We start from the raw sequence: 27,565 nt of genomic DNA on the forward strand, positions 1-27,565 counted from the left end.
GTGCTCTGCCTTTTGGGAAACATATTTTGCTGCATAGACTGCCAACCTGAAGCAGACCTCAGCTGCCTTATTTTCCAAGTAAAAAAGATAAGTATAGATTTTGCACGTGGCTGGGGATGTTCCAGCATTCAAAGCCAGGGCATGCCGACAAGTTGGCGACTGCTTCAGAAGCAACCGCTGAGTACTTGGACAGAAACAGATTCACATTTTTCTGGTATGTGTGTCTGCCTTTTTATTCATTGCCTTTTCATATCTCCAATAAACCTTTTCCCTAAAAAAAAAAATTGAGTGACTGTTCTGTGTAGGTAATGGTTTGAAATCTTAATGGACCTCCTATAATAATTGTAAACTCATCAGAAGATGAGCATAAAGCAAAATCTACAAATGAAGATGAAGATGCAGACAGAGGCTTCTCACACAGAAACTGCCTAAAGCTTACCCTCCATGATATGATTTCAGGAGAATAGAAAAACTTTAATCAATTGAGGTAAGAAATTCCAAAGTTGGTATTTCTTCTTTTATTCGGCATAAATTTCTCCCCTTGTGTATTCTATCTTCAAATATAAAACCTGCTGAGAGGGATTGCATATAAAACTCCTAACATGTTAGACTGAATGATTGTATTCATATCAAGCCAGAGGAAAGTAGGTAAAAAAATCTAGTGACCAAGAATGGGGAAGTACTTTAAGAAAAGGACCCAGGAAAAAGAAGGCATGAAGGCAAACTTTACCTAGTTATTGTGTATGACCATGAGCATATTGTTATTTAAGCTTGCTGAGCCTCAGGCAACTCTCTAAGCTTATAAGTGATGGTCAGATTGGCATGCGGGATGGGGGAAATGTACACACTTATTAATCATAGACTCTGTACTATTGTATGATTGCATTAATGAATTGTTGATTCATTAATCCAACCATTAATTAGTCCTTGATTAATGAAACCAGTTGTTGATGGTTTGAGTTTTAGTCCAGATGAGGTATATATCACAACACCCTTCTGGGAGTTTTTGGTAATGCTTTAAAAAAATAATCTTTTATATAACTAATTTGGAGACAATTATTCAGTTTAGCATATCTAATATTCATTAGGTTTTTGTTATGCAGTCTTCATTCCATTAAGATACACTGCCTAAGGTCCTCATCTTCCAGTCATTGAAAGGACATAATAGTCTAAACCAGATTCCTCTTAATGATATACTATTGCAGATCTGCTTTTTAACTAAGTCATTGTTTGGTATTTATGTTTTGAGTGATGGGAAATTCCAGTATCCTGTCTTCCTCCAAGAAATCACAAAATGTTGTGATTAATGAATCTCAAAAATAAGTGAAAAAAAAATGGCTAAGACATTTCTAGGACCACAAAACTCTGGGATATCGGTAGGTAGGTAGGTAGCTAATGTAGGTAGATAGGTAGCTTTTTTCCCCTTTTACAAGCTAAAATGATTTTCTTGTATACCTTTTCCTCTTCTGTCAAGATATGATGATTGGAAAATATTGATTAGTTCTTGCTGCAATCACTGATTTCCAAAGCCCAGGAAGACAGACCCGAAATTGACTGATAACTCTTTGTATGGTTGGTATGAGATATCTTATGGAAATGTGACCATCTTTTCTCATATCATTTCATATAGGACTTGAATCTTAAAGTATCATTTATAACTGGAAATCTCTATGGATATATTTTGCCCAAACTTTGAAATGTTTCTGGCAGTAATTGTAGATTGTATGTGCTATGGACGGAGGCTTCCAATTCTTTATTTAATTCAATGGTACTTCCATTAATCACATTTAGACGATTTATAGCTAAGCAGGATGACTTGGTTCCTTGGCTGGCATGCATTGCTATTAGCTTTAACAGATTTTTTGCTTCAAGATGTAAGCATTTTGTCCAGTGACACTGCTCACCTTTATTTTCCATTTACTTTACTCAAGGAGGAAATAGAACTTTTTTTTTTGAGTGTTGATAAAGTCTCTGGTCTGATACCTCAGCTTTGGAGTCTCTTCATGGCAAGCAATGAATTCAATTGAATATGACAGATTGGAGACCCTGATTCTTATCACTGGAAACACAAAGAGAGAAATGAAATGGTCCCATGTCTCCAGTTCATTCTGCTGTCTCACACTTCCTGTTATTAAGTATAATGTTTTGAGTGCTGCATTTGAAATATACTTTCTGTCTATTGTTTAGTTTCTATAAGTGACCTTTAGTTTTTGTTTAAACTGTCCAAGTCTATTCTTGTTGGCTGTTTCTTTCAGTGGTGGAAAGAAATTGGTTTGAGAACAGAGTTCTTGTCTTAATCTCTAATTTGCCATTATTCTGCCATCTTTAGTTGAATTTCCTGACTCAGTATCCATATACTCAAATAGAGCCATAGATATTATAAAACAAGAAGCTTCCAAGCTACATTTTAGAATTATGCTTCAAACTGACAGCTGTCCCCTTGATTTGTATCTTCTTTTCTTTTGTAGAAAGCCTTCTTTTTAGGTCCATCTTTCATAAAATCTCTCACTATGCACTGACATCCTTTGAGACTGCCTTCTGTTATTTCTGAGACAAAGTATCTTTACATATTTCCAAATCAAGCCTTATGTAATGTCCTTAAAATTCAGTGAAGTCATTACCTAAAGGACTGTGACATTGAAAATTTGTTTCCCAATAAATAACCCAAAGAACTCAATATGAGACTGAATTTAGACTAACCAAAATAACAACACAAACTCCCAAAATGGGTACACACTGTGGTGGATACCATGATTGGCACAGTAAAAAAACAAAACAAAACTGTAGCCAGTCTCTCTGTGTTTCTTTCATTTGATCCTACAGAGGAATCAATGTACTTCCTTACTCGGGGTTGGGGTGGGAGGAGGGTAGATAATAAATGATCAAGTCAATCTTATGAGATCCAATCTCTAAGCTTTTTCTTTCAATGTGCTCAGACTGACCCTGTGAACTTCGGATGACCCATGAATTTCTACCCTTAGAAATTATTCTCCCAAGTCTGAGTATCCCTATATGATCAAAAAAGCAGCTGCCATAATGGATCCCAGCCAAAGTTTTCATTTTGCTAAATAGGCAGCTCTCAAGTATCCTGAAAATAACATCACAGATAAGTAATGCTGCCATTTTACATCTGTTTCATAGTGCCATTAATTTTCTTAACTAGAGTGGAGCTGCACAAGCAAGTAGCCTGGCCTCCTTTCATGCCTTTCACTAATAGTTGTAAACCTTCTGCTGTGACATAAATGTTGTTTATAATATCATTAGCATCTGCTTAGTTTTACATGAGAGCTCTCTATTGACACAGTATCTTAAAAACTTGCATTTCTCTTTTAACCCTACAATAACCCCCTTCTCATCATGAGGACCTCAGCATGGGCTGTATTGGTGGGACAATACTTTGAGAGTTTACATTTTGGAAATTAAATTAAATTTTAAATAGGAGTTCTTGTCCATATCAAAAAACTGAGGGATTGTAAGGATGCCAGTTGGGTTAAAGCTTGAGTAGACAGTTGGATCTGGTAACACAATATGAAGCTAACTTGGGCACGATCTGAACAATTCGGGGAGCAAAGTCCAAGTCTGTGGTGAAGTTGATAAAAAGGACATAGCTGGCACAGCACTTGGATGGACCTGTCAATCTGTTAAGGTGGAGATCTACCAGGCCATATCATCTGTCCTGCCACTATACCAGCAGCAATCACCATCAATCAGTCAGTAAACTTTTATTAAGTCTCTATGGGATGGTCCAAAAAAGGGCCAAAAGAGTTCTTGCCTTCAAGTAACTTATAATCTAATGTGGAAGACAATAGGCAAAACAAATATGGACAACACAAGCTATATATACAAGATAAATAGAAAATAATGAACAGAGAGAGAGAGAGAGAGAGAGAGAGAGAGAGAGAGCACTGGAATTTAGAGTTGTTAAGGGAAGGTTTCCAGTAAAAGATGGAATTTTAGTTAGGATGTAAAGGAAGCCAGAGATCAGTAGTTGGAGTGGAAGAGCAAGAGTGTTCCAGACCTGGGGGATGGCCAGAAAGAATGTCCTGAGTTGAGAGATGGAAGGACTTGTTTGTGGGACAGACAGGAGCCCAGTGTCATTGGATCAAAGAGTATACGTTGGGAACTAAAAGACCATAAGGGACTCTCAATACTAAACAGAGAATTTTGTATCTGATCCTAGAAGCAAGAGGGAGACACTAGAGTTTGCTGAGCAGGGGAATTGACATGGTTTAGGGAAATCATGTCAGTGGCTTAATGAATGATGGATTGGAGAGGGGAGAGGTTTGAGGCAGGGGAACTTTCAGCAGACTGTTGGCAATAATTGAGTTACTGGTGATTAGGGTCTGTACCAGGGAGTTGCAGTATCAAAAGAGAGAAAGAAGCATATTAAAAGATGTTGTAAAGAAAAAAAAGATGTTGCAAAGAAGTAATCCATGGGCCTTGGCCAAAGCTTGGATATATGGGGTGAGAGATAGTGAGGAAATCAGAAAGACTGCTACATTATGAGCCTGAGGGATAGGAAGATCATGTTGCCCTCTATAGCAATAGGGAAGGGGTCTGTATGTTTGTGGGGGGGGGGGGATTTTAAGGGAATGATCATGAATTTCATTGTGGATATGTTGAGATTCACTTGTCTACCAGATATCCAGCTTGAGCTATCTGACTGTTGTCAGAAATGCAAGATTGAAGGTCCACAGAGAAGTTGGGGCAGGTTAGGCAGATTTGAGAACCCTCAGCATAGAGATGGGAATTAAACACATGGCAACCAAAAATGACCAAGTGAAGTAATTCAGAGAGAGAAGTTAGAGGGTATTATCTGGAAGAGAATATATCAAAGGAGACAGAGAAGGAGCAATCAGATAAGTAGTTAGGAGTTAGCCTCGGTGAGAGGAAGGCCGCTTCATCATTTGAGACAGGAGTAAAGAAGGAGATCATGACAGATAGTAACAGTGATAAGAAGTGAGGAAGAGGGAAGAAGAGGGGTACTCATGGGAAACTCTTATTTTTTTTCTTTAAGTAGGAGGTAAAACAGGAAAAAGTAGCATCATGAAAACCTAGAAAGAAGAAAATATTATTTGATGATGTCAGGTCAATTTGAACAATGATAAAGGCAGCAGGGAGGTCATGGAGAAAAAGGCTAGAGAAAAATCATTGGATTAGACAACTAAGATCATAGGTAATTTTAGAAAGAGAAGTTTTGGTGGAATGATAAAATCAGAAGCCAGATTATATGGGGTTAAGAAAAGTGGAAGAAAGTAGAAGGTAACCTATTATAGACCACCTTTTTCAAGGAGATTATCTAAAAAGGGCAGACATAGGATGGCAATGGAAATAAAAGCCTCCTTTTGTGGTTTATTTCAGATTAGGGAAAACATAATCATGTTTGTAGGCAATAAGGAATGAGTCAGTAGAGAGAGAAAGATTGAAAATAAGTGAGAATGAAGTTAACAGAGGAGAGGAGCTAGGATGAGGGGTTAGCCTTGGTGAGAGTAAGGCTGCTTCATCATTTGAGACAGGAGTAAAGAAGGAGATCATGACAGATAGTAACAGTGATAAGAAGTGAGGAAGAAGGAAGAAGAGGGTACTCATGGAAAACTTATTTTTTTTCTTTAAATATAAGACAGGGCACTCATCTTAAGGTGAGTATAGGGAGAACTCTGTGAGTTTTGAGAAGGAGCTTAAAGGTTTGAAAGAGCTGTTATGGAGAGTGGAATAGTAAGTTAATAAGAAGTAGTATAGTGGTATAGTAGTATAGTAAAGACTTCCTGAGCAGCAGTCGATTGTGTAACATAAATTTGAGGGGACCCAGCCAGAATGGTTGCATGTGGTTTTTCCCCCTTATTTCTTCAACAACACATGTGTAGGAGCATAGGTGATGAAGGGTGGGAGTGATATAAGATTGAGGAGTGACTGATATAATCAGATATATTTATATGGAGACTAGAGATTCAAAAGAAGAGGGCATTGTAGAGTTGAAATGGTTCACAAGGAGAAAAAGAAGATGGAGAAAAGAGAAGAGTGGTTAGTGTAAAGGAAATGGCTTAGAAGATAATTGTGAACCCCAAGGATTGGAGGTCTCAGTATAGACAAAGAGTGGGCTTTTTATAAAAGAAGGCAAAGGGAAAATTGAAAAGCTAATAGATTAAAGCCAAATAAGGAGATTTCAGAATTCTTAATAACAGAGGTGGTTTTATGGGCAATGGCAAGAGCAAGAGCAAGGGTATAACTTTCTTTGTGTGTGGTTGAAGTGGGATGGAAGAACAGTTCATGGGGAATGATGCTGATTGGTTAGGGTGTTTGAAGGAGAGAAAGTATGTTTATTGAGGTCCTCCAGTATGAGGGCAAGATTTGGATACTTCCTCTAACCTAGATTTGAGACAGCTATGTGTTTCCCTCCATCCTATTTCCCTCCTGTTTTCCCTATTTTGTCTCTCTTTTAACCCTGGTCATTCTCAAAAAGTATTTTGCTTCTGATTTTTATCTCTCCCAAACTGCCCTCCCTCCTATCAGCTCCCATCAGTCCTAACCCCTTCTCTTATCGCCTGGTCTCTTCCTACATTCCTGTATGGTAAGATAGATTTCTATACCCAAAAAAGTAAGAATATGAGTCCCTCTTTGATCCAATTTCAATGAAAGTAAGCTTCATATGCTGCCTTTCCCTCCTTCAGTTCCCTCTACACTGTAAAATCTCTTTCAGGCCTTTTTTATGTCAAATAATTTATCCTATTTGATCTTTCCCTTTCTCCTTAGTGCATCTTCTTTCTCATCCCTTGATTTTATTTTTTTAGATAATCGTATCATCACATTCAACTCACACCTCTGCTTTCTGTCTAAAGATATTCTCCTAACTATCCTAATAATGAGAAATTTCTTAGGAGTTATATCATTTTCCCAGGGAGGTATATAAACAGTTTAACTTTATGAAATCCCTTGTGATTTCTCTTTCCTGTTTACCTTTTTATCTTCCTTTATGTCTTGTATGTAGAGGTTAAATTTTCTATTCAGCTCTGGTCTCTATTCTACTGAATATTCATTTTCTCCCCTGAAGGATTATACTCAGATTCATTGGGTAGGTGATTCTTGGTTGTAAGCCTAGCTCTTTTGCCCTTTGGAATATCATATTCCAAATTCCTTAATGTGGAAGCTGTTAGATATTATGTTATCCTGACTATGGATCCACAATATTTAAATTGTTTCTTTTTTGGCTGCTTGCAATATTTTCTCTTTTATGTGGAAAGTATGGAATTTGGCTATAACATTCCTGAGAGTTTTTGTTTCAGAAGGTGATCAATAGATTCTTTTGGTTTCTATTTTATCTTCTGGTTCTAGAATATCAGGACAGTTTTCCTTGTTAATTTCTTGAAAGATGATATCTAGGCTTTTTTTTTAAATCATGACTTTCAGGTAGTCTAATAATTCTTAAATTATTTCTCCTGAACGTATTTTCTAGGTCAATTGTACATTTTTTCTTCATTTGACCAATTCTGCTCTTCAAGGCATTCTTTTCTTCATTAGATTTTTGTGCCTCTTTTACCATTTGACCTATTCTGTTTTTTTAAAGTGTTATTTTCTCAATGAGCTCTTGTACCTCCTTTTCCATTTGGCCAATTCTGATTTTTAAGTTCTTCTTTACCATTAATTTGTGTATAACTTTATCCATTTTCCAATTCTGCTTTTCAAGGCATTCTTTTCATCATTGGTTTTTGTGCCTCTTTTACCATTTGATCTATTTTGCTTTTAAGGTGTAATATTCTTTTTTCCAAGGAGTAATATTCTTCAATATTTTTTGTGCTGTTTTTACCAAACAGTTGAATTTTTTCATGATTTTTTTCATCGCTTATTTCTTTCCCAAATTTTTCTTCTACCTCTATTTCTTGATTTTAAAAATCCTTTTTGAGTTCTTCTATGACCTGAGAACAGTTTAAGTTTTTTTTTCCTGAGGCTTTGGTTGCAGGAGTTTTGACTTTGTTATCTTCTGAGTGTGTGTTTTGATCTATCTTGTCAAGACAGTAACTTTCAGGGGCGGTGCCAAGATGTTGACAAGAGCAGATGCGGTCTTAAGAGCTCTCTCATAAATCTTTGAAACTAAGACCTTAACTAAATTTTAGAGAGACAGAACCCACAGAGGAACTTAGTGATGCAGTTCTCCTACTCAAGGTAACCTGGAAAAGAGCAGAAAGGCTCTGCTCCCTGGGGTTGGAGGGGTGGCCCGCCAGAGGGGTGGCCTGCCAGAGCGAAAAAACTTCAGCCTCCTGGAGGCAGCTCCAGGGTACTGTTAGCCCTGGCTCACAGCAGTAAGGGAGTTTCCTGACCTACGCCCCGGGAACATCGGGCACAACTTGGGGGAAGTGGGGGGGGACCTCTGCCAGAGCAAGCACGTGAAGCGCAGCCCTTAGGGTACACAGCAAGCAACCAGGCCAAGGCAGTCCAGATCCAGGAAACAGGAGAAGGTGGAGCCAGTAAGAAGGAGCCCCCAGGGCATGAGCACATTGATCCTAGGGAGGGGAGGGAAGAGAGACTGCCAAGCTCTGTCCTCTGCCCCTGGAACAGGACTCTGGGGCTCTAAACAAATTCAGATCCTGATCACAGTCTAGCCCCCCCAATAGAACAGCAGGGCCCCCTCCACCTCAGCCCCATGGCAGAGGGGAGCGCTTATAGTCGTTCACAGACCAGGAGGGAGGACAGAGTCTCACACACTGAGACCCTTGTGGGAGTGTCCCAAAAGCTCAAGAAGCACCCCCAAACCAGGCTTAGGCTGGGAAAATGAGCAAGCAGAGAAAAAAGAGTAACGCCATTGAGAAATACATTATGATCCCAAGAAGGATCAAAATACTCAGTCTGAAGATGAAAAAGCACAAGCTCCTGCATCTAAAGACTCCAAGAAAAACAGAAACTGGCATCAGGCTATGACAGAGCTCAAAAAAGACTTTGAAAATCAAATGAGGGAGTTAGAAGAAAAAGTGGGAAAAGAAATGAGAGAGATGCAGGAAAAACATGAAAATGAAGTCAGCAGCCTAGTCAAGGAAATCCAAAAAATGCTGAAGAAAATAGAATGCTAAAAGCCAGCTTAGGTCAAATGGATAAAACAGTTCAAAAAGTTATTGAGGAGAAGAATGCTTTAAAAAGCAGAATTGGCCACATGGAAAAAGAGATAAGAAAACTCTGAGGAAAACAAATCCTTCAAGAGTAGAATGGAACTAAAGGAAGCTGCTGACTTTATGAGAAGTCAAGACACAATACTTCAAAACCAAAAGAATGAAAAATTAGAAGAAAATGTGAAATATCTCATTGAAAAAACAACTGATATGGAAAACAGACTTAGGAAAGATAATTTAAAAATTATTGGAATACCTGAAAGTCATGATCAGGAAAAGAGCCTTGACATCATTTTCAAAGAATTACTACAGGAAAATTGCCCTGATATCCTAGAAGCAGAGGGCAAAATAGAAATGGAAAGAATCCACCGATCCCCCGTGAAAGAGATCAAAAAAAACCAACCCCTAGGAATATTATAGCCAAGTTCCAGAACTCCCAAGTCAAAGAGAAAATACTACAAGCAGCCAGAAGGACACAATTCAAATATCATGGAGCTGCAATCAGGATCACACAGGGCTTAGCAGTAACTACATTAAAAGCTCATAGGGCTTGGAATATAATATACCGGAAGGCAAAAGAGCTTGGAATGCAACCGAGAATCAACTACCCAGCAAAAATGAACATCCTCTTCCAGAGAAAAAGATGGACTTTCAATGAACCAGGGGAATTTCAAATGTTCCTATTGGAATGGCCAGAGCTGAACAGAAGGTTTGATCTTCAAATACAGGATTCAGGTGAAGCATAGAGAGTGGAGGAGAAGGGGAAAATATGAGGGACTTAATGATGATGAACTGCATGTATTCCTGAATAGAAAAATGACACTGGTAATACTCATATGAACCCTCTCAGTTAATAGAGCAGGTAGAAGGAGCTTTTATAGATGAAGCACAGGAGAAAGCTGAATTTGAAAATAAAATATGGTGTAAAAATGGAGTCAATAGATAAAAGGGAAATGTAATGGGAGAAAGAAAAAGGAGAGGGGGGAATAGGCCAAGATATTTCATATAATAAGATTTTTCTTTATTTCAATGAGCTATTGCAATGATATGGAAGGGGGGAAGACAAAGGGGAATGAGGGAATCTTGGCTCTCATCAGAGGTGGCTAGGAGAAGAAATAGCATATATACTCAATGGGGTATAGACATCTAGAGTAAGAAGGGAGGGGGACAGGAGGAAGGGGGTTATGTGAGTGATGGAGGAGAGGATGGACCATGGGGGGAGAGTGGTCAGATATAACACATTTTCTTTTTTACTTCTTGCAAGGGGCTGGGATTGGATGGCCTATCTGGGACCATAGGGCCAGGTGGATGCTGGGCCTAAGGGGTGGTATGGGGGTCTCAGGGCCTCTTAGCCCCAGCACCAGGGATCTGTCTGCTACGCCACTCAGCTACATTACAGCAGAGTCAGAGTGAAAGGAGAGAGAAAATATAGTGCATGGTAGTGGAGAAATAAGAAAGGAGGGAGTTGTGATCAGCAATGGCAATGGTGGAAAAATATGGAAGTAACTTTTGTGATGGACTTATCATAAAGAATGTGATCCACCTGCAACAGAGTTGTTGGTGTTGGAACAAAGACTGAAGCACATTTTATTATTATTATTATTATTATTATTATTATTTGGGGGGTACAAGGCAAATGGGGCTGGGTGGCCTGCCTGGGGCCACATAGAAGAGTGATCGTTGGGTGTCTGAGGACAAATTTGGACCTGAGTGTTCCTGGCTCAAGGGCCAATACTCTGTCTGCCACCTACTGTTATTACTATTTTATTTTATTTTATTTTGGGTCTTTTTTTTTCCTTTTTTGCGGGGGGTTTTGCAGGGCAGTGGGGGTTGGGGTGGCTTGCATGTCACATGGTTGGGTGATTGTTGGGTGTATGGGGCTGGATATGGGCTCAGGTGCTCCTGGCTCCAGGGCTGGTGCTCTGCCCATTGCGCCACCTGGCCATACCTACAATTATTACTATTATTTTTTTAATTTTAATTTTTTTCTCTCCCCTTTACTTTATTGCTCAAGTGAGTCTATATTTTTTGGGGGAGGAGGTATTTGTTTACTCTTAAACAAGAATATTTTATTAATTTATAAAAAATATTATTTGTACAAAATGAGAATAAATAAATATTAAATATTAAAAAAACAATTAAAAAGAGCAAAGAAAAAAAATAGTAACTTTCCAGGTCAGAATATTTTTCTGTTGTTTGTTTATTTTCCAGCCTATTTCTTGATTCTGCTTTCAGACTGAAAGGGACATTTTTCCAAGTTTCAATTTTTTTTTTTTTTGCAACTGTTTTCAGAGGTATTTCTGGGGATTTGTAAGTTTTGGTTCTTCCAAAGTGTTTTGATCTAGGAAGAGGTGTATTTACTATTCTCCAGTACTGTACACTGGTTTGTAAGCAACCAAAAGCATTCTTTTCAACCCTGGAACCCTGCTCCTCTGTAGCCACAAGCTCTACTGTGCTAATAATCCTCCTCACACTGGAACTCAGACCCAGGACTGTGGTCTGGACCTGAGGATAGGCAATGCACCATGGTCCTGACACTGATGCCACCAGAGGGACCCCTGTAAATCTCCTTCTGACATGCCTGATCCCCTTATGGGATCATTGTGGGTTGAGAGGGCTAGAAATTGCTACTACTGATCCAGTCAGCCAGAGACCTGCTCCTGGCTTACCTGGACCTGGTATTATCCTATGCTCCTTTCTCACCCTGGTGCAATAGATCTTTCCTGCTGACCTTCTAAGTTATCTTAGGCTGGAAAATAGTTTCACTCTAGCTTTTTCACTCTAGAATTTATCTACAGTCATTATTTAAAGATATTTGGAGATTTGAAGAAAAGGTCCAGTGAGTCCCTGCCTATATTCAACCTCTGCCTAGCCTTAAAATCATTGTCATCTCACCTAAACAGAATTGATTATGACTTCCAAATCAAAGAGGAAGTTATATCCCAGTGTTAATCAAAAAACTACATAAATACATAAAAGAGGTTTTTTTTTTATGTAAAACAGGTTCCTTAACCTTTCTGGAACCTTTTGGAAGACATGTGAAGCTGATGAACTACCTCTCAGAAGAATGTTTTTAAATGTACAAAATAAAAAACAGCAAGTTAGGAGGAGCTGGCCTCAGCCACTTAATACTTAACTGTGTGACCATGGGCAAGTCACTTAATCCCATTGCCTTGCAAAAGCAAAAAAAATCCCCCAACAACAACAACAAAGTTATGAAACCCAGATTAAGAACTCATAGTCTATTAGAATTTTTTTCAGGGTATGCCATTTGAAATCAATAAGTAAATAGCTCTTAATAAGTAAAAATGAGTCTGGAGGACTCAAGCTTGAATTCAGATTTCAAATTGAATGATAATAACTTAAGCTTATAAGAAACTTGATCTCTTTCAAGAAAAAAATATATATTGAACATAAAGCTATCATAGAAAAAACCAAGGCTAAGTAAATTAGAACTTACTTGTCATAGTGAAATTAAAGCTTCTAGGGAAAAACACTTTAAAGCAATTAACATCAATGTAATACTAGTCTTAAAAACTTTAAAAACCACAAAATGTTTCTAAACCTAACAGATTTGGAAATTATTCTAACAAAAAACTTTAAAAAATTAATGAGACCTAGGGTCCATCATCCTAAGGCAACTGTAGAAAGATTAACTCATCCTCATCATTAACAAGGAAGACAATTTTAGATTTCTCAGAGCACATGAGAAACAGATTAAAAATTAAGAGAGGGGCGGCTAGGTGGTACAGTGCATAGAGCACCAGCCCTGGAGTCCGGAGTACCTGAGTTCAAACCCAGCCTCAGACACTTAATAATTACCTGGCTGTGTGGCCTTGGGCAAGCCACTTAACCCCATTGCCTAGCAAAAGCCTAAAAAAAAAAAAATTAAGAGAATTCTTTTTAGAACAGCAGACATCAATTTTACTGATCATTAGTGAAAGTTGACAATAGCTTTGCACCATCAGTTTTGCTGGACCTAATTAAAAGTGGTTTACCTCTAAATGCAGTCTCTGAAATGGCCCAAGGGTGGAATCCAAAGGTCTGCCATGAGCTTAATCTATATGAACTCAAGCAACAATGTGTCAGTAAAGATGCATTGAACAAATGGCTGTCAAACAAATTTATTTATGGAAAGAGAGATTTATGGTGGCAATTCAGGTCCAAATTACCAACAAGAATTATGGATGGGGTATCTTCAAGGACATCAAACTTATTGATCCACATTGATTATGCAAGGAAATGATAGAAGCTGAGCAACTCATCTTTGTAGGCTTCAAAAGTTTGCAAATTATCAGTTACCCAGCAAGATACAACCTGGGTGACTAGAATTATACATAAAATACCTACTATCTGTCATGGACTGACAGATGATAAATCTCTATACCACAAATAAAGACTTCAAAATATCCTGGACCCATTAACCAGTTAAGTTTGACAGAATTGGATTATCACAGACTAAATCATTGTTCAAAACCTAGACATAAGAATGAGCCATAAAAATTTGAGAACATCATTTTAATAGCAGTAAACAATTCAAATATTCATAATTTCCAAACTATATGGAATAAAAAAAACTTTCAAAATACAGAAAGATCTAACAAAAGAAATCAGCCATGTGGAAATAAGATGAAACACATAACATGCCCACTATCCTGTTTATTATCAACTGTAAAATACTTTCTGTGAATGCATAGGAGATGAACTTTTAGTCACTTACAAAAAAGCAGGTATTTTATCCAAGTATGCATTAATCTTTGGAACATTAAATATAAAAGAATAATAGCAGAATAATAACTTGTTCCAAGACCATTTCTATGTGAACTGCATTAAAATAATAAGACAAGATAAAGGGTAATAACTTATGTTAATATAGTGTTTTATGATGTGCAAAGCTCTTCATTTATTATTTGACTCTTATAATAGTCTTGTGAAATACAACTTTTATGTTATCCCCATTTTAGAGGTGAGAAAAGGATAAGTGATTTAGTTATAGCTAATAGGTGTCTAGAGGCAGCTTGGTGGTAGAGTGGATAGAGTACTGGATTTGGAATCAGGAAAATTCATTTTATGATTTCCATCATCATCTTCAATCCAGCCTCAGATACTTATTGGTGACCCTTAGCTCCTCATCTGTAAAATAAACTGGAGAAGGAAATGGCAAACCCCTTTGCCAAGAAAAATCTTCAGAAAGTGGTCACAGAGAGTCAGATGGGACTAAAATGTCTAAACAACATCTGATGATGAATTAGAATCTAGGACTTCTGATTCCAAATTCAGTGATTTCCTTATTACATAGTCAATTATAATTTGTCTGAAAATATCTAGGGATTTTAATGGATTACAATGTGTTATGGCGGCCAAAAGCATTCACATGGTCATGGGCTACATTGAGATGGATAGCTTCCCGTTATGAGGAAAGGAGACCCATTGTATTCTACCATAGTCAGACAACATCTAGAACATGTCAGTCCTGGGCATTTCTACAAAGAACATTGATAAGCATCTAGAGAAGGACAAATAGAATAGTGAAGAGCCTTGAATTCATACTGACTGAGAATTGAAGAGATTAGGAATAACAAAAGTCTCAAGGGAAATGGGATCATTTTCAATCTTTTTTTCTTCTTCCACAATTTCTCTTTCATCTTTCCCTTTTCCTCTATACAGAGAGCCACCATCTTAGTTTAGGTCTTTATCATTTCTTGCCTGAGCTATTAGAGGAGATGTGACTTGCCCAAGGTCATACATAGAAAATGGAAGAATGAGGATCCCACCCTAGATCTGCTGATTCCAGATATATCACTGTTTCATTGCACTAGATGTACAATTTTGGAATATTCTTACATTTATCCTACCTTTTCCAAACTATTATAAGAGCCTCCTCCTTTATCTTCCTTCCTCAAGATTCTCCCCTTTCCTAATCCATGCAAACTAATAGCACTAACTGCCCACTGGGGATTTTGAATTGTATTCCCTTAAACATCTCTAACTTAGCATATCCAAAACAGACATCTTAAACTCATTCCTCCTTTGGACTTTCCATTACTGCTCTGAGCACCACTATCCTTGCCATTACAAACTTCACACTCTTAAGGTGTCATTTTCAACTCTTTTCTTTCCACTTCTTTCACATACCAATAGCTAAATCTTACTTTTTTGTCACTTCCCACTATCCTAGTTTAAGTCCACATCAATCTTAATTAGATTGGAACTCAAAAAAGAGACTAAGGATGTGTGTATATACATATCTTTGTGTAGGGATGGGTGTATATACACTTAAATATTGTATGTATACAAACATATGTTTTATATAGTATCTATATATATATATGTGTTCATATATGTAAAAATGCATTTGTCTGTAATCTGTTAGACATAGTCATTGAACCCATGTCACCAAGTGAGAAAAGGTGGAGAGAAAAGGAGACCCAGGGCAAAAGTACTGGGATATAATGTATAGATGGTGAGTTAACAAAGAAAACTGAGAAAGATTGGCCAGAAAAATAGGTAGAGAACCAAGAGATAACAGTGTCACAAAAAAACAGAGAGAGAGAGGAAGGAAGGTAGAGAAGAGAGAGAGCCATTGCATTGCTAAATAATCAAGAATGATCTGAACTGAAAAAAAAAAGAATATTAGACCTGGCAGTTAAATGCCCATTGGTGACTTTGGAGAGAGCAGTTTCAGTTGAAAGATAAAATTAGAGAAAGGGGAGGCATCGAGTATAGATAATTTTTTAAGGAGTTTGAGAAATAGAGGAGACAAAGAATAATAGCTTGAGATGTAGGGGTTTTAATATTTGAAGGGAAGTATAGGAGACATCAGACTTCTTTCTTTGGAAGGAATAGAAGTGATGATGAGGGGAGGGAAATGCAAATTTCAAAGAAGTAATTTTAGACCCCAAAACTTCTGTCCAGAATGTGAATTGGCTGAGTTGGAAGGCAATGGATTCCTCCACCAAAGACTGGAAGACCACTTCATTGCCATGTGACAATGGAAAAGTTTTTCCCCAATTTGAGTTGGACTCAATATTCACTGAGATCTCTTCCAACCTAGAAATGTTCAGATTCTATGAACTATCTGGAAGAATCTCAGAGATGAAAGTTTTCTCTGGTTTATAACAACAGATAAACATTTGGATTTAGATGGATAGAGCAAAAGATCTGGAGTCCAAAGGACCTGGACACTGCTTCTTCAACTTTTGTTGTTCAGTTGTGTTTGACTCTTTGTGATCCCATGAACTATTTCCTGAAATCTATCCATGTTGCTTCCATGACACTGCCTCAGTTATCTGTATATTAAATAAAAGAGTTGGACTGGATGACTACTAAGATCTTTTCCCTCTCTAAATCTCTGATTTTTTTTTATGATCAAGAGAAACACACCAGCCCTTTCATTGAGTATTGATCACAGTGATGCCCCCCAATCAAGAACCTCATCAAATATACAACTGGACTGCCATGTCAGGAACATGAAATTGTCTATAATACTCTTCCAAATTAAATAATGACTTACCTAAGACAATCATATGACTTTTCCTGAGATAATTTATCTTAACTCTGATGATTTTTATGAGATAGATGCAAAATTCAGGTTTGTCCAAAGTAGATTTGACAGAGGCAGACCAAAGAAAGAAAGTAGCTTGTGCTCCGTTAAAATTACAACTAGTTTCCTTCTGGCTCAGAGCATAAAAATGGATGGATTTGACTTACATTCACCATATAAATCAAGTCTAATTCTGATAATGCACATAATAGTCTGTTAGAGACAACCATTCACCTATTACCAGTGCCTTAAACAATAGTCTGAAGGTAACCATCAGTTGTAACTTTTGAGAGCTAAATGTCATTTTATCCAGGATAAACATGTCTTGATTTGAATATAGTTTTCTTTTCCTAAACACAGAGGAGGTTTTTTTGTTTCTTTTTGCTTTGTTTTTTAGTTTGGACCCATGATTCATTGTGTATGGAACTTCCAAAGTGGGAATTACTTCTATCAATTCAAATTAGCAACTCATCTGAAACCCACTCATCTGAAATTTCTCATTATTAGGATAGTTAGGAGAATATCTTTAGACAGAAAGCAGAGGTGTGAGTTGAATGTGATGATATGATTATCTAAAAAAATAAAATCAAGGGATGAGAAAGAAGATGCACTAAGGAGAAAGGGAAAGGGAAAGATCAAATAGGATAAATTATTTGACATAAAAAAGGCCTGAAAGAGATTTTACAGTGTAGAGGGAACTGAAGGAGGGAAAGGCAGCATATGAAGCTTACTTTCATTGAAATTGGATCAAAGAGGGACTCATATTCTTACTTTTTTGGGTATAGAAATCTATCTTACCATACAGGAACGTAGGAAGAGACCAGGCGATAAGAGAAGGGGTTAGGACTGATGGGAGCTGATAGGAGGGAGGGCAGTTTGGGAGAGATAAAAATCAGAAGCAAAATACTTTTTGAGAATGACCAGGGTTAAAGGAGAGACAAAATAGGGAAAACAGGAGGGAAATAGGATGGAGGGAAACACATAGCTGTCTCAAATCTAGGTTAGAGGAAGTATCCAAATCTTGCCCTCATACTAGAGGACCTCAATAAACATACTTTCTCTCCTTCAAACACCCTAAACAATCAGCATCATTCCCCATGAACTGTTCTTCCATCCCTCTTCAACCACACACAAAGAAAGTTATACCCTTGCTCTTGCTCTTGCCATTGCCCATAAAACCACCTCTGTTATTAAGAATTCTGAAATCTCCTTATTTGGCTTTAATCTATTAGCTTTTCAATTTTCCCTTTGCCTTCTTTTGTAAAAAGCCCACTCTTTGTCTATACTGAGACCTCCAATCCTTGGGGTTCACAATTATCTTCTAAGCCATTTCCTTTACACTAACCACTCTTCTCTTTTCTCCATCTTCTTTTTCTCCTTGTGAACCATTTCAACTCTACAATGCCCTCTTCTTTTGAATCTAAGTTTTCATCATGGTGGCTTGGTTGAAATGGTCATGTTCATTGAGCTAGGATGTATCGGAGACTGATCTTTCTGACTGCAGGCCTTGCCCTCTCTCTGTTACACCACACAGCCTTTCTGGGGTGATAGACCCACTGTTTATGAACTCCTAGATATCTGGGATAGAATGTAGCCTCTAATTGTCTTGGTATAGTACCTTGTAATGTCAGGAACTTTGAGCAAGTGGAAAAGATGGATGGCTTCTAGAACTCTGAGTGTGTAACCAGAAGTTAAACAGGTGTTGTCCAGATAAGACACATGATGTGTTTGTCCCTCCACCTTTAACATTCCTCTGCAGACCACTTCCATCTGTATTCACAGTAATCCTTCACTAAGCTTGCTGATAATTGAACTGTTAATTCAAGCTTTTCTTTCCTCCTTATTTTAAGGTTTTATATCCTGCTGCCCATTCTAAAAACAGGGACACATTAATGGTTTCTTTGTTGCAGGCCAACCTTGAAAACTAAATTTTCTGTTCCAGGGGCTAGCTGGCCATTTCATTGTATCTTTAGCTAGAGAATCCATTTAATCACTCAGAAACCTTGGGTTCAGGAAGAAATAAAATGCTTTTGAAATATTTTGTATCAGTTTCTAAATGGTCAAAGAATTGGCCCTGTTGTTATACCTTTTACATAAAAGTGATAAAATGATATTCGTGTCTCCTTTGCTCATCTGTTCAGCCTACATATCCAGAGAGTTTTCACTTGTAGCCTTCTGTGTACTCATACAAATAGTGTTAAATAGTGGAAATTCTGTTTAATCATACAGTGTCATGCACTCCCAGAGCATATATAAGTATGTAAGGAGTGGAGATGGTCACTCCAACAATTGATCTTTTATTAATAATTTGACTTTTTTGTTTTTTCAGTTGTTTTTCAGTTGGGTCTGACTCTTTGAGGCACCCATTTGAAGTTTTGCTAGAAGGACTTGCTATATTTCCTTCTCTACCTCATTTTACAGATGAGGAAACTAAGTGACTTGTCCAGGTTCACACAACTGGCTAGTGTCATCTGAGGCTGGATTTGAACCCAGATCTTTATGACTCTAGACCCAATGTTCTATGCATTGTATCATCTTAGCAGCCCCAATCGAGCCATAGGATGGAGCTTGGAGATCATTTGAGTCTTCCCCTCTGAGTTTGTGTATAAAGAAATGGAAGCCAAAGCAATGTAGTGGATGAATTGGTAGCAACAGGCAGAGTAAAGCCTTGGCCCCTGGTCTTTGATTCCACAGTCACCTCTTCTTTCACCTGTTTGGTCAGTGTTCGCCTTCTCTGACTTAGCAGCAACATCTAAGCCCTCATGCACTGATGACTTCTGAAAATGTCCTGCCCCTGGGCAATGAGTGTGATGTTGTGAAGACAGCAGGCATGGAGTGGGACAACTGGCCGAGCCCCAACTTTGACTGGAGTGACCAGAAACCATTCCATTTGGTTCTCCCTGAGCCACAATTTCCTCACCCATAGAATGATGAAAATAGTAATACTTGGAGGCAGCTAGGTGGCATAGTGGCATAGTGGATAGAGCACCAGCCCTGGAGTCGGGAGGACCTGAGTTCAAATCCAACCTCCGACACTTAATAATTACCTAGCTATGTGACCTTGGGCAAGCCACTTAACCCCATTGCCTTGCAAAAAAAATAACACATCCCTATGACCAACCACTCCTTAGCCCAGGCTGCCCCTCTTTGAGCTGGTCCATAGCAGGCAGGTATTTGGACTGAAGCACATGGAGAAGAGTTCTAAAGGCCTAACCAGTCAGACTGAATGGTGCTCTGGACTCTCACATCTCAAGGTAGAGGGCTTGGTCCTGGGATCAACCCACTGGCAGGCCCCTCTTCCATGCCAGGCTCTAATGGTCAGCAATTATTAGGCACCTATTGTATGTCAGGCTATAACAGCAGCAATTATTAAGCACCTATGTAACAATAGTCAACAATTATTAAACATCTATTATATGCCAGACTCTAATGACCAGTGATTATTAAACATCTATTGTATGTCAGGCTCTAATAGGTCAGTGATTATCAAGTACCTCTTCTGTAAAAAAAAAAAAAAGTACCTCTTCTGTCGCAGGTTTTACGTTAGGTGTAGCAGTACAGAAGCACAAACAGAACAGTCCCTGCCCTCCAGTAACTTCCATTCTATCCATGGAGCCAGAATGTCCCCATGAAAGTCTGTGCTGCTAACCCTGTAGGTTATTCAGATGCATGGGCCACTTGATAGTCTCTTCCTGAAGCCAAGATAGACTACAGCAGATAGATGATCACTGTTCTCTGGTTTAGGGGACAAGGCTCTGACATTATTGTGTCTGCTGTCTCTGGTCTGAGGTCCCTTTTTGCCCGGAGAGAGTTAAATGAAAGTTTTACCTAAAATGGCATCTTTTGACAACTATAACTTCCTATAGCTTCCTACCTACTTATCTACAAATATTAATATGTAAAATATTTTTAGATAGGGATAGGGAGGAGAGATGGAGAAATGTGTTAGGCATGGGCATGCATGCATCCGTATACCGGAGTGTTTATATTCACTTTCCACATATATACAAAATATACAACATATCATATGATGTATAGCGTCTGTGTACTCACATATGCATGACATATCCCTCTATAAACACATATTCATTTTCCACATGTACATCTATCTAAATACACATATCCAACAGTATCCATATACAATATAAATCAAGAGGACATAGATGCACTCTCTCACATATGTACCCATGCAGATATATAGACCCACACATAGACACAGGCATATTTATGCACATATATAAATACATGCAGACACACATTGATATCTTTATAGACACACACACACACATCTACACATTCCCTTTTATGCTCAGATAGATCCATATCCAGACACACGGGACACTTGCATAGACACACACATACTATACTCACATACAAAAATGTAACATGCATAGACATATCTCTACATGCATGCATGTATACTTATAGACACATATTCCTGTGCCTATAGACATCAATACTGACCCCTCTGTAGACACATGGAGGTTCAGATACATCTATACATTCCCTTTTCTGCACAGATAGATACACACACACACACACACGGGATACCTGTATAGACACACATATTATAATGTTAGGCCTTCATTTTCGAAGAAGACTGCAACATCAGGGAGGTGATGCCATGACAAGCACAAGAGCTGGATTAGAGTGAGGGGGGCTGTGCTAAGTCACCAGCCTCACTTTCTTATCCGGAGCCATCTGGGTCCAGTGGCCAGAATGTGGATCAGGACAAATGGAGATAGCCCTGGGTGTTATACTCATATATAAAAAATAATAACAAATACATACTATTTAGATACTCATACAGAAACCTACCTAGACACATCTATTCATGCATGCTTATATATTTATAGACACCCTACATATACCTATAGATATTGATACTGGCCCCTCTGTAGACCCATATAGATACAGACACATTTTATACATTCTCTTTTATGCACAGATATATAGAGATATGTAGATACACACACACACATAAAATACAGACCATGGGACACCTGTATAAGACACACACACACATATACAAAAAACAGTAACATATACATGTTATATAGACATGCATGCAGAAACCTGCTTGCTAGTACACTTATAGACATGATTGCATGAACCTATAGACACAGGCATTGACATCTATATAGACACACAGTCACATACACATCTATGCATTCCCTTTTATGCTCAGATACATACACACACGTTGATACCTGTCTAGTCACATCTATACAGCACACAGATACACAAATACAATAACATTTACACATGTGCATGCTTATATACTCATAGACATGTGTGTATGAAGCTATAGGCACACCTGTCTAGACACATACATTCACTTTTAAACACATATAGATACATACATGTCTATATAAAGACACATCTGACACCTGAATAGACACAAATATATACCCACTTGTGCACATTCATCTACACCTCTTCAGACACATGGACACCCATATGCTTACCCAGACAGACAGACAGACACAGACACACACACACACACAGACACACACACACACACACACACACACACACACACACAGACACACACGCAGGTATCCTCTCAGTCTCATCATTTCTGCTTTGTCTTTAGATGAACAGGAGAGTTCTGGAGCTATCATTTACACCGTGGAGCTCAAACGCTATGGGGGCCCCCTGGGCATCACAATTTCAGGAACGGAGGAGCCTTTCGATCCCATCATTATCTCCAGTCTCACTAAAGGAGGATTAGCAGAAAGGTAAAGTTTGAAGAAGCTCTTTCCTCCAGCAGCAATGATAACTTGCCTCTTTCTTCTGCTGTCACCAGTGAGATTCCTTACGCCTCCAGAAAGAATTGATCTTAATGTGACAGACTCAATCAATTATGACTCGGGTATGGCAGGAGAAAATGGGAATACAAAAATTGAAAAATAGTAATCTTTTCTTGTGAGTAGCTTGCATTCAAATATTCAAACTGGCCACACAGTTCTGAGAACCCTAGATCTGGAGTCAAGAAAACTTGAGTTCAGATCCAATTTCAGACATTTACTATCTGTGTGATTCTGGGCAAGTCACTTAACCTCTGCCTGCCTCAGTTTCCTCATCTGTAAAATTGGAATGATAGTAATAGCAACTACCTCCCAGGGTTGTTGTGAGGGTCAAATGAAATAATAATTAAAAAGTAGTTAGCATAGAACCATACATCATCATAATCATTTTTATTTGAATGGTGGAGATGAGAACACATATAAGAATATAAAATAAAAATACAAGGTAAAAATATAAATTTAAATAATTTTAGAGGGGGATCCCTGTCCGTGGAGGAACTCAGGAAAGACTTTAGAACATTCTGTGTCTCAGTTTGACATTGAGGAACATCACAGAGGAAGATGCTACTACCTGGGATTGCTATGACCCTTTGGAAATTTATGAACTGCGATGATGAATAGTTTAGCTGTATTTCTTACAGCCCTTTGAAGGAAGATTTGTATCATGCCAGGATGACAGAGGAGGAAGCCAAGCTTCAGGGAGATTAAGAGGTTTGCCCAAAAAAACACTGCTATCCAGTGACAGCTCTGCATCCTGCTGTTCCCACTTTGTTCATCCGCTGCTGAGCCCCTCTGATCTCTGGGTACTGTGTGGAGTGTATTCCAGAGTTCTTAACTAGATGAACCATTTCTTTATGGTAGTGCTCAGACAGCCCCAAAGGCTGACATGAGCCCTCAGGGTCGTCAGAGAAAGCACAAAAAGATCATTCTATATCCAAGTTCTAATTTTGCCTCAGACACTCACTTGATGACATTAGTCTCTTCAGCATCTCAGTCCCTTCATCTGTAAAATGGGGATAATAAAAGCCCTCAAATCACAGAGTTGTTGGGAGGATCAAATTAAATAACATATGATTGGCAAACCTAAAATCACTAATAAAAAACAAACTAGCATTTGATATTTTTATCCCTTACTCCATGGAGAGAACTGAATTCTTTTTTTTTAAGTCAATTTCCTTTCTCTTCTCTCTATTCCTGAAATACCTGAAATGCCATCTTTTGATGATACTATCCTATAGCTTCCTACCTCAATATCTCTATATATTTATATGTAAACATATTTGTCTATAGGGATAAATGTGTATATAGTTTGTGAAGGTATAGATGCATAAGTAGGCAAGGAGTATACATGAATATATACACATGGGTTTATGGTATCCCTTGAAAAAATAAAATATCAAATAAAATATAAGTAAAAAGTCACACTGGTCTCATCCAAGAATGCTGAACAAATTAGAGTATGTGCATATAAATGAATACTATTATGCCACAAGAAAGTGTGATAAAAAACAGTTTCAGACAACTGAATTTTTAGGGATTTTCAAGGCTGTGAATTATGATTTATATATAGAGTGAGCTAAGATATTCCACAAGCTCAGTTATTCTCCCTCCTTATCCATCTGTTTGACTTTCAGGGTCACTGGGTTTCCATTTCCCCCATCTTTAAAATGAAAATATTTCAGATGATTTCCAAGAGCCCTTCCAGCTCTCAAATCCTAATCCTTTTCTGCCTACTTGCTATGGATAGCCTAGTGCAGAAATATTTTAAGACATTAATACTGAAACTAGTGGAAGAGAACAATCCAGAAATCTTTTCTAACTTTCACAAGAATGCATCCTATAGTTCCCTTTCTTCCATCCCCAGTCCCAGAAGATTTACATTTCCAATTGCATTTTACTTAATATTAAAATTGAAGAGCTTTTAAAAAGTCATCCACTGACCTCTTAGGGAGCAGGGAGTTACTCTAAAAGTCTAGAGTGCATTGATTTTGAAGTCAACATATTATTAAAGATGAATTATAGATAAACCACTGAGTGCAGAATCTATTTAATTTTACTATTTGTAAGAATATGAACCCATTAAGACAAATCTTGTTATTTACATCTAAATCATGGGTGTTTGTGTTCTATACCCCCCAAAAGAATAGATGATTTCCTTAGTAGGGATACTTCTATCAAGTCAGAGATTCACAACCTGACTCTAGAGAGAAAAAGCTAAGAGTTCTCCAAACCAAGTGCCAGAGAGGTAGGATTTAAAATCCAAGTCTTCCTGATTAATCTCTCTGGCCTCTTTTAAGTTCCAACTAAAATTCTCTATCTTGTCTGGAAGCACTTTTAACTCTAGTGTCTTCCCTCTGTGAACTATTTCCTATTTATTCTGGTTATAGCTTGCTTTGTATTTATTTGTATGTTGTCTTCCTCATTCATTTTCAAGTTCCCTAAGGACAATAAACTGTCTTTTACCTCTTCTTGTGCTTCCAGTGCTCAACACAGTGACCAGCACATAGTAGGCATTTGATAAATGTTTATTGATTAATTGATCCCACATCCTATCTTCTATCTGTACCTCTTTTCCAGTCATTCAGAAGTAGAAAAAACATACAGGCTGACTGAGAAACTAGCATATCTAAAAGTAGATATTGGCAATGAAGGTGTGCTACCATATGCACCCATGCTGAGAAACTTGAATGGTGTGCTACAGACTAATCCTAATACTGCTCTGCAGAAAAACACAAAGCATATATATACACATTTTTTTCCATATAACATGTCTGAATTTCCAGTCCTGACATATTTAATATCAGAAAGACCTGAGATCCAATCCAATCCTACCTCTGACACTTCCTAAACTGTGTAATTAAATCAAATCATTTAAATTTGTTGAGCCTCTATTCCCTCATCTGCAAAATGAAGATAATAACAGCACATATTTAGAAATAACTGTAGAACATTATGCTAAGGACATTCCATGGGCTCAGTTATCCTCCCAGTCTGTCATTCAGATTATCCTCCCTCCTAATCTATCCGTTTGACTTTCAGGCAGTTGCTTTGCCCCATTGGGTTTCCATTTCCCCTTCTTTAAAATGAGACTATTGCATGAGATGATTTCTAAGAACCTTTACAGCTCTCAAATTCTAATCCTTTCCTGTCTATTTACTGTGGGTAGCCCAGTAGCAAAATATGTGCTAAAGTTCCCAAACACTAATTCTGAAACTAATGGAAGAGAACAATCCAGAAGTAGCAGGAATAATATGTATGTAGATAGATAGATAGATAGATAGATAGATAGATAGATAGATAGATAGATAGATAGATAGATAGATAGATTAGATAGGTGGATAGATAGATTAGTAGATAGATAGACAGCCATATACATATTCATATACATATATATGTGTGTGTATGCTTGTTTCCTTCCTTTATGTATAACAAGTTTTCACAAACATTGAAGGACTAGATAAATGAGCTGCTATTCTCTATTGCCAAATATCAAAAAAATGAAATCAGCTATCATTTCAACTCACCAAACATAAAATTGTAGCCTATCCTATTCAGTCATATAACTTACATGGATATACATGTGTCTTTTCTCAAATACAATAAAACTGTTTCATATACTCCAAAGTGTTCCCTCCCTAGGGAGTTCCCTATAACCAGCAAAATCACAGGCTTCAGTCCCTCTTTTACTATTATCACTATCTATAGGAAATGGTCAACTAATCTTTGAGATCTGAAAAATTATTTTTCATGCTAAGTTTTGAATGTTAAGAGTTCTTAACTTTCCAGCTATTCATTCCAGTGATCATTCAGCTTTCCTATATAGCAACTACAAAAGAAAATTGGATGTTTTTAGAAACTAAACTACCTTCACAACCTTTTCAGTGATCAATGCAGAATTCTGTTGTGACCCATGAAGGAGACAGCCTAAAAAAGAACACTATATGATTATATAAGTAGTACCTTTGCTACACTCAGAATTCTAAGATAGCTCCAAGTTGCTAATCCAAAAGAAGCACACTCCATCTCTTGATTCTGAACATATTCTCTGCTCGTCCCCATGGCTAAAATGGTCTTTTTCCTCTTCTCTGACTTTTGGACTTCATTAAGTCCCAGTTAAAATCCCACTTTCTACAGGAAGCCTTCCTTAATCCCATTTTTTTTCTCTTTTCTTTGGAGGTAATCTAAGTGTCTGAGGCTGGATTTGAACTCAAGTCCTCCTGACTCCAGGGTCAGTGCTACATCTACTATGCCACCTAGCTGCCCCTTAACCTCTCTCTTAATTCACATTTTCCCCTCCTTTAATTCTTTTCTATCCTGTATAAAAGGCTGTTGTGTGTATATTTGTTTGCCTTGTCTTTCCCCCATTAAATTGTAAGCTTCTTGAAGGCAGGGACTTATCCCTTATTTTGTATCCCCACCCCCGTCCAAGGGCAGCTAGATGGTGCAATGTATAGAGTACTCAGCTCTGGAGTCAGGAGAACCCAAGTTCAAATTTGACCTCAGACACTTGACACTGGCTGTATGACCTTGGGCAAGTCACTTAACCCTGACTGCCTGGAATCTAGGGCCATCTCCAGTCATCCTGATTCCTATCTGGCCACTGAACCCAGATGGCTCTGGAGGAGAAAGTGAAGCTAGTGACTTGGCTCAGGGCACCCCCCACACACACTCAAATCCAATTCTCTTGCTTTTCCTGGCATCACCTCCCTGATGTGATGGTATTCTTCCAGAATGAAGGACAAACATTATCATCATCCCTCCCTCCAGCAATCAGCATAGAAAGCCACTTAATAAATGTTCATTGAATTGAGTTGTATGATGTGGTGAATATGAAATTCTAGGAATCCTGAACCTTTATAGGAGTAGTTCTGTGTCTATATCTCTCCATCTGTGTTAGTCCAACTGCCTAATTCTGGAAAAAGAGGATTATTACTTCTTCACAAAATATTTGAAATTCTTGGGGTAAACTATTTATTTATTGATTGATTGATTTATTATTTGCTTCCTTAGGCTTTAAACACATATTTTAGTCTCCTTGTTACTTAAAAGTCTTACAGTTCTGGATAGTAGTTAAAGTCCTTTCTTTAATTTTCTTTGAATACTAGATATAGAAAAGA

At 37.9% G+C, this 27,565-nt stretch overlaps 1 protein-coding gene across 7 annotated transcripts in view; it reads left to right on the plus strand.

The window, feature by feature from the left end:
* Window positions 1-27,565, plus strand: part of GRIP1 (glutamate receptor interacting protein 1) — a 739,827-nt gene that overhangs the window by 661,753 nt on the left and 50,509 nt on the right. For all 7 annotated transcript variants that reach the window (XM_074226201.1, XM_074226202.1, XM_074226203.1 and 4 more), the window contains one exon: window positions 22,235-22,379. In XM_074226201.1, the coding sequence (XP_074082302.1) occupies window positions 22,235-22,379 (145 nt within the window). The remainder of the gene's footprint in view (window positions 1-22,234; window positions 22,380-27,565) is intronic.

Source organism: Macrotis lagotis, chromosome 2 (assembly GCF_037893015.1).
Source record: "Macrotis lagotis isolate mMagLag1 chromosome 2, bilby.v1.9.chrom.fasta, whole genome shotgun sequence".
Classification (NCBI taxonomy): Eukaryota; Metazoa; Chordata; class Mammalia; order Peramelemorphia; family Peramelidae; genus Macrotis; species Macrotis lagotis.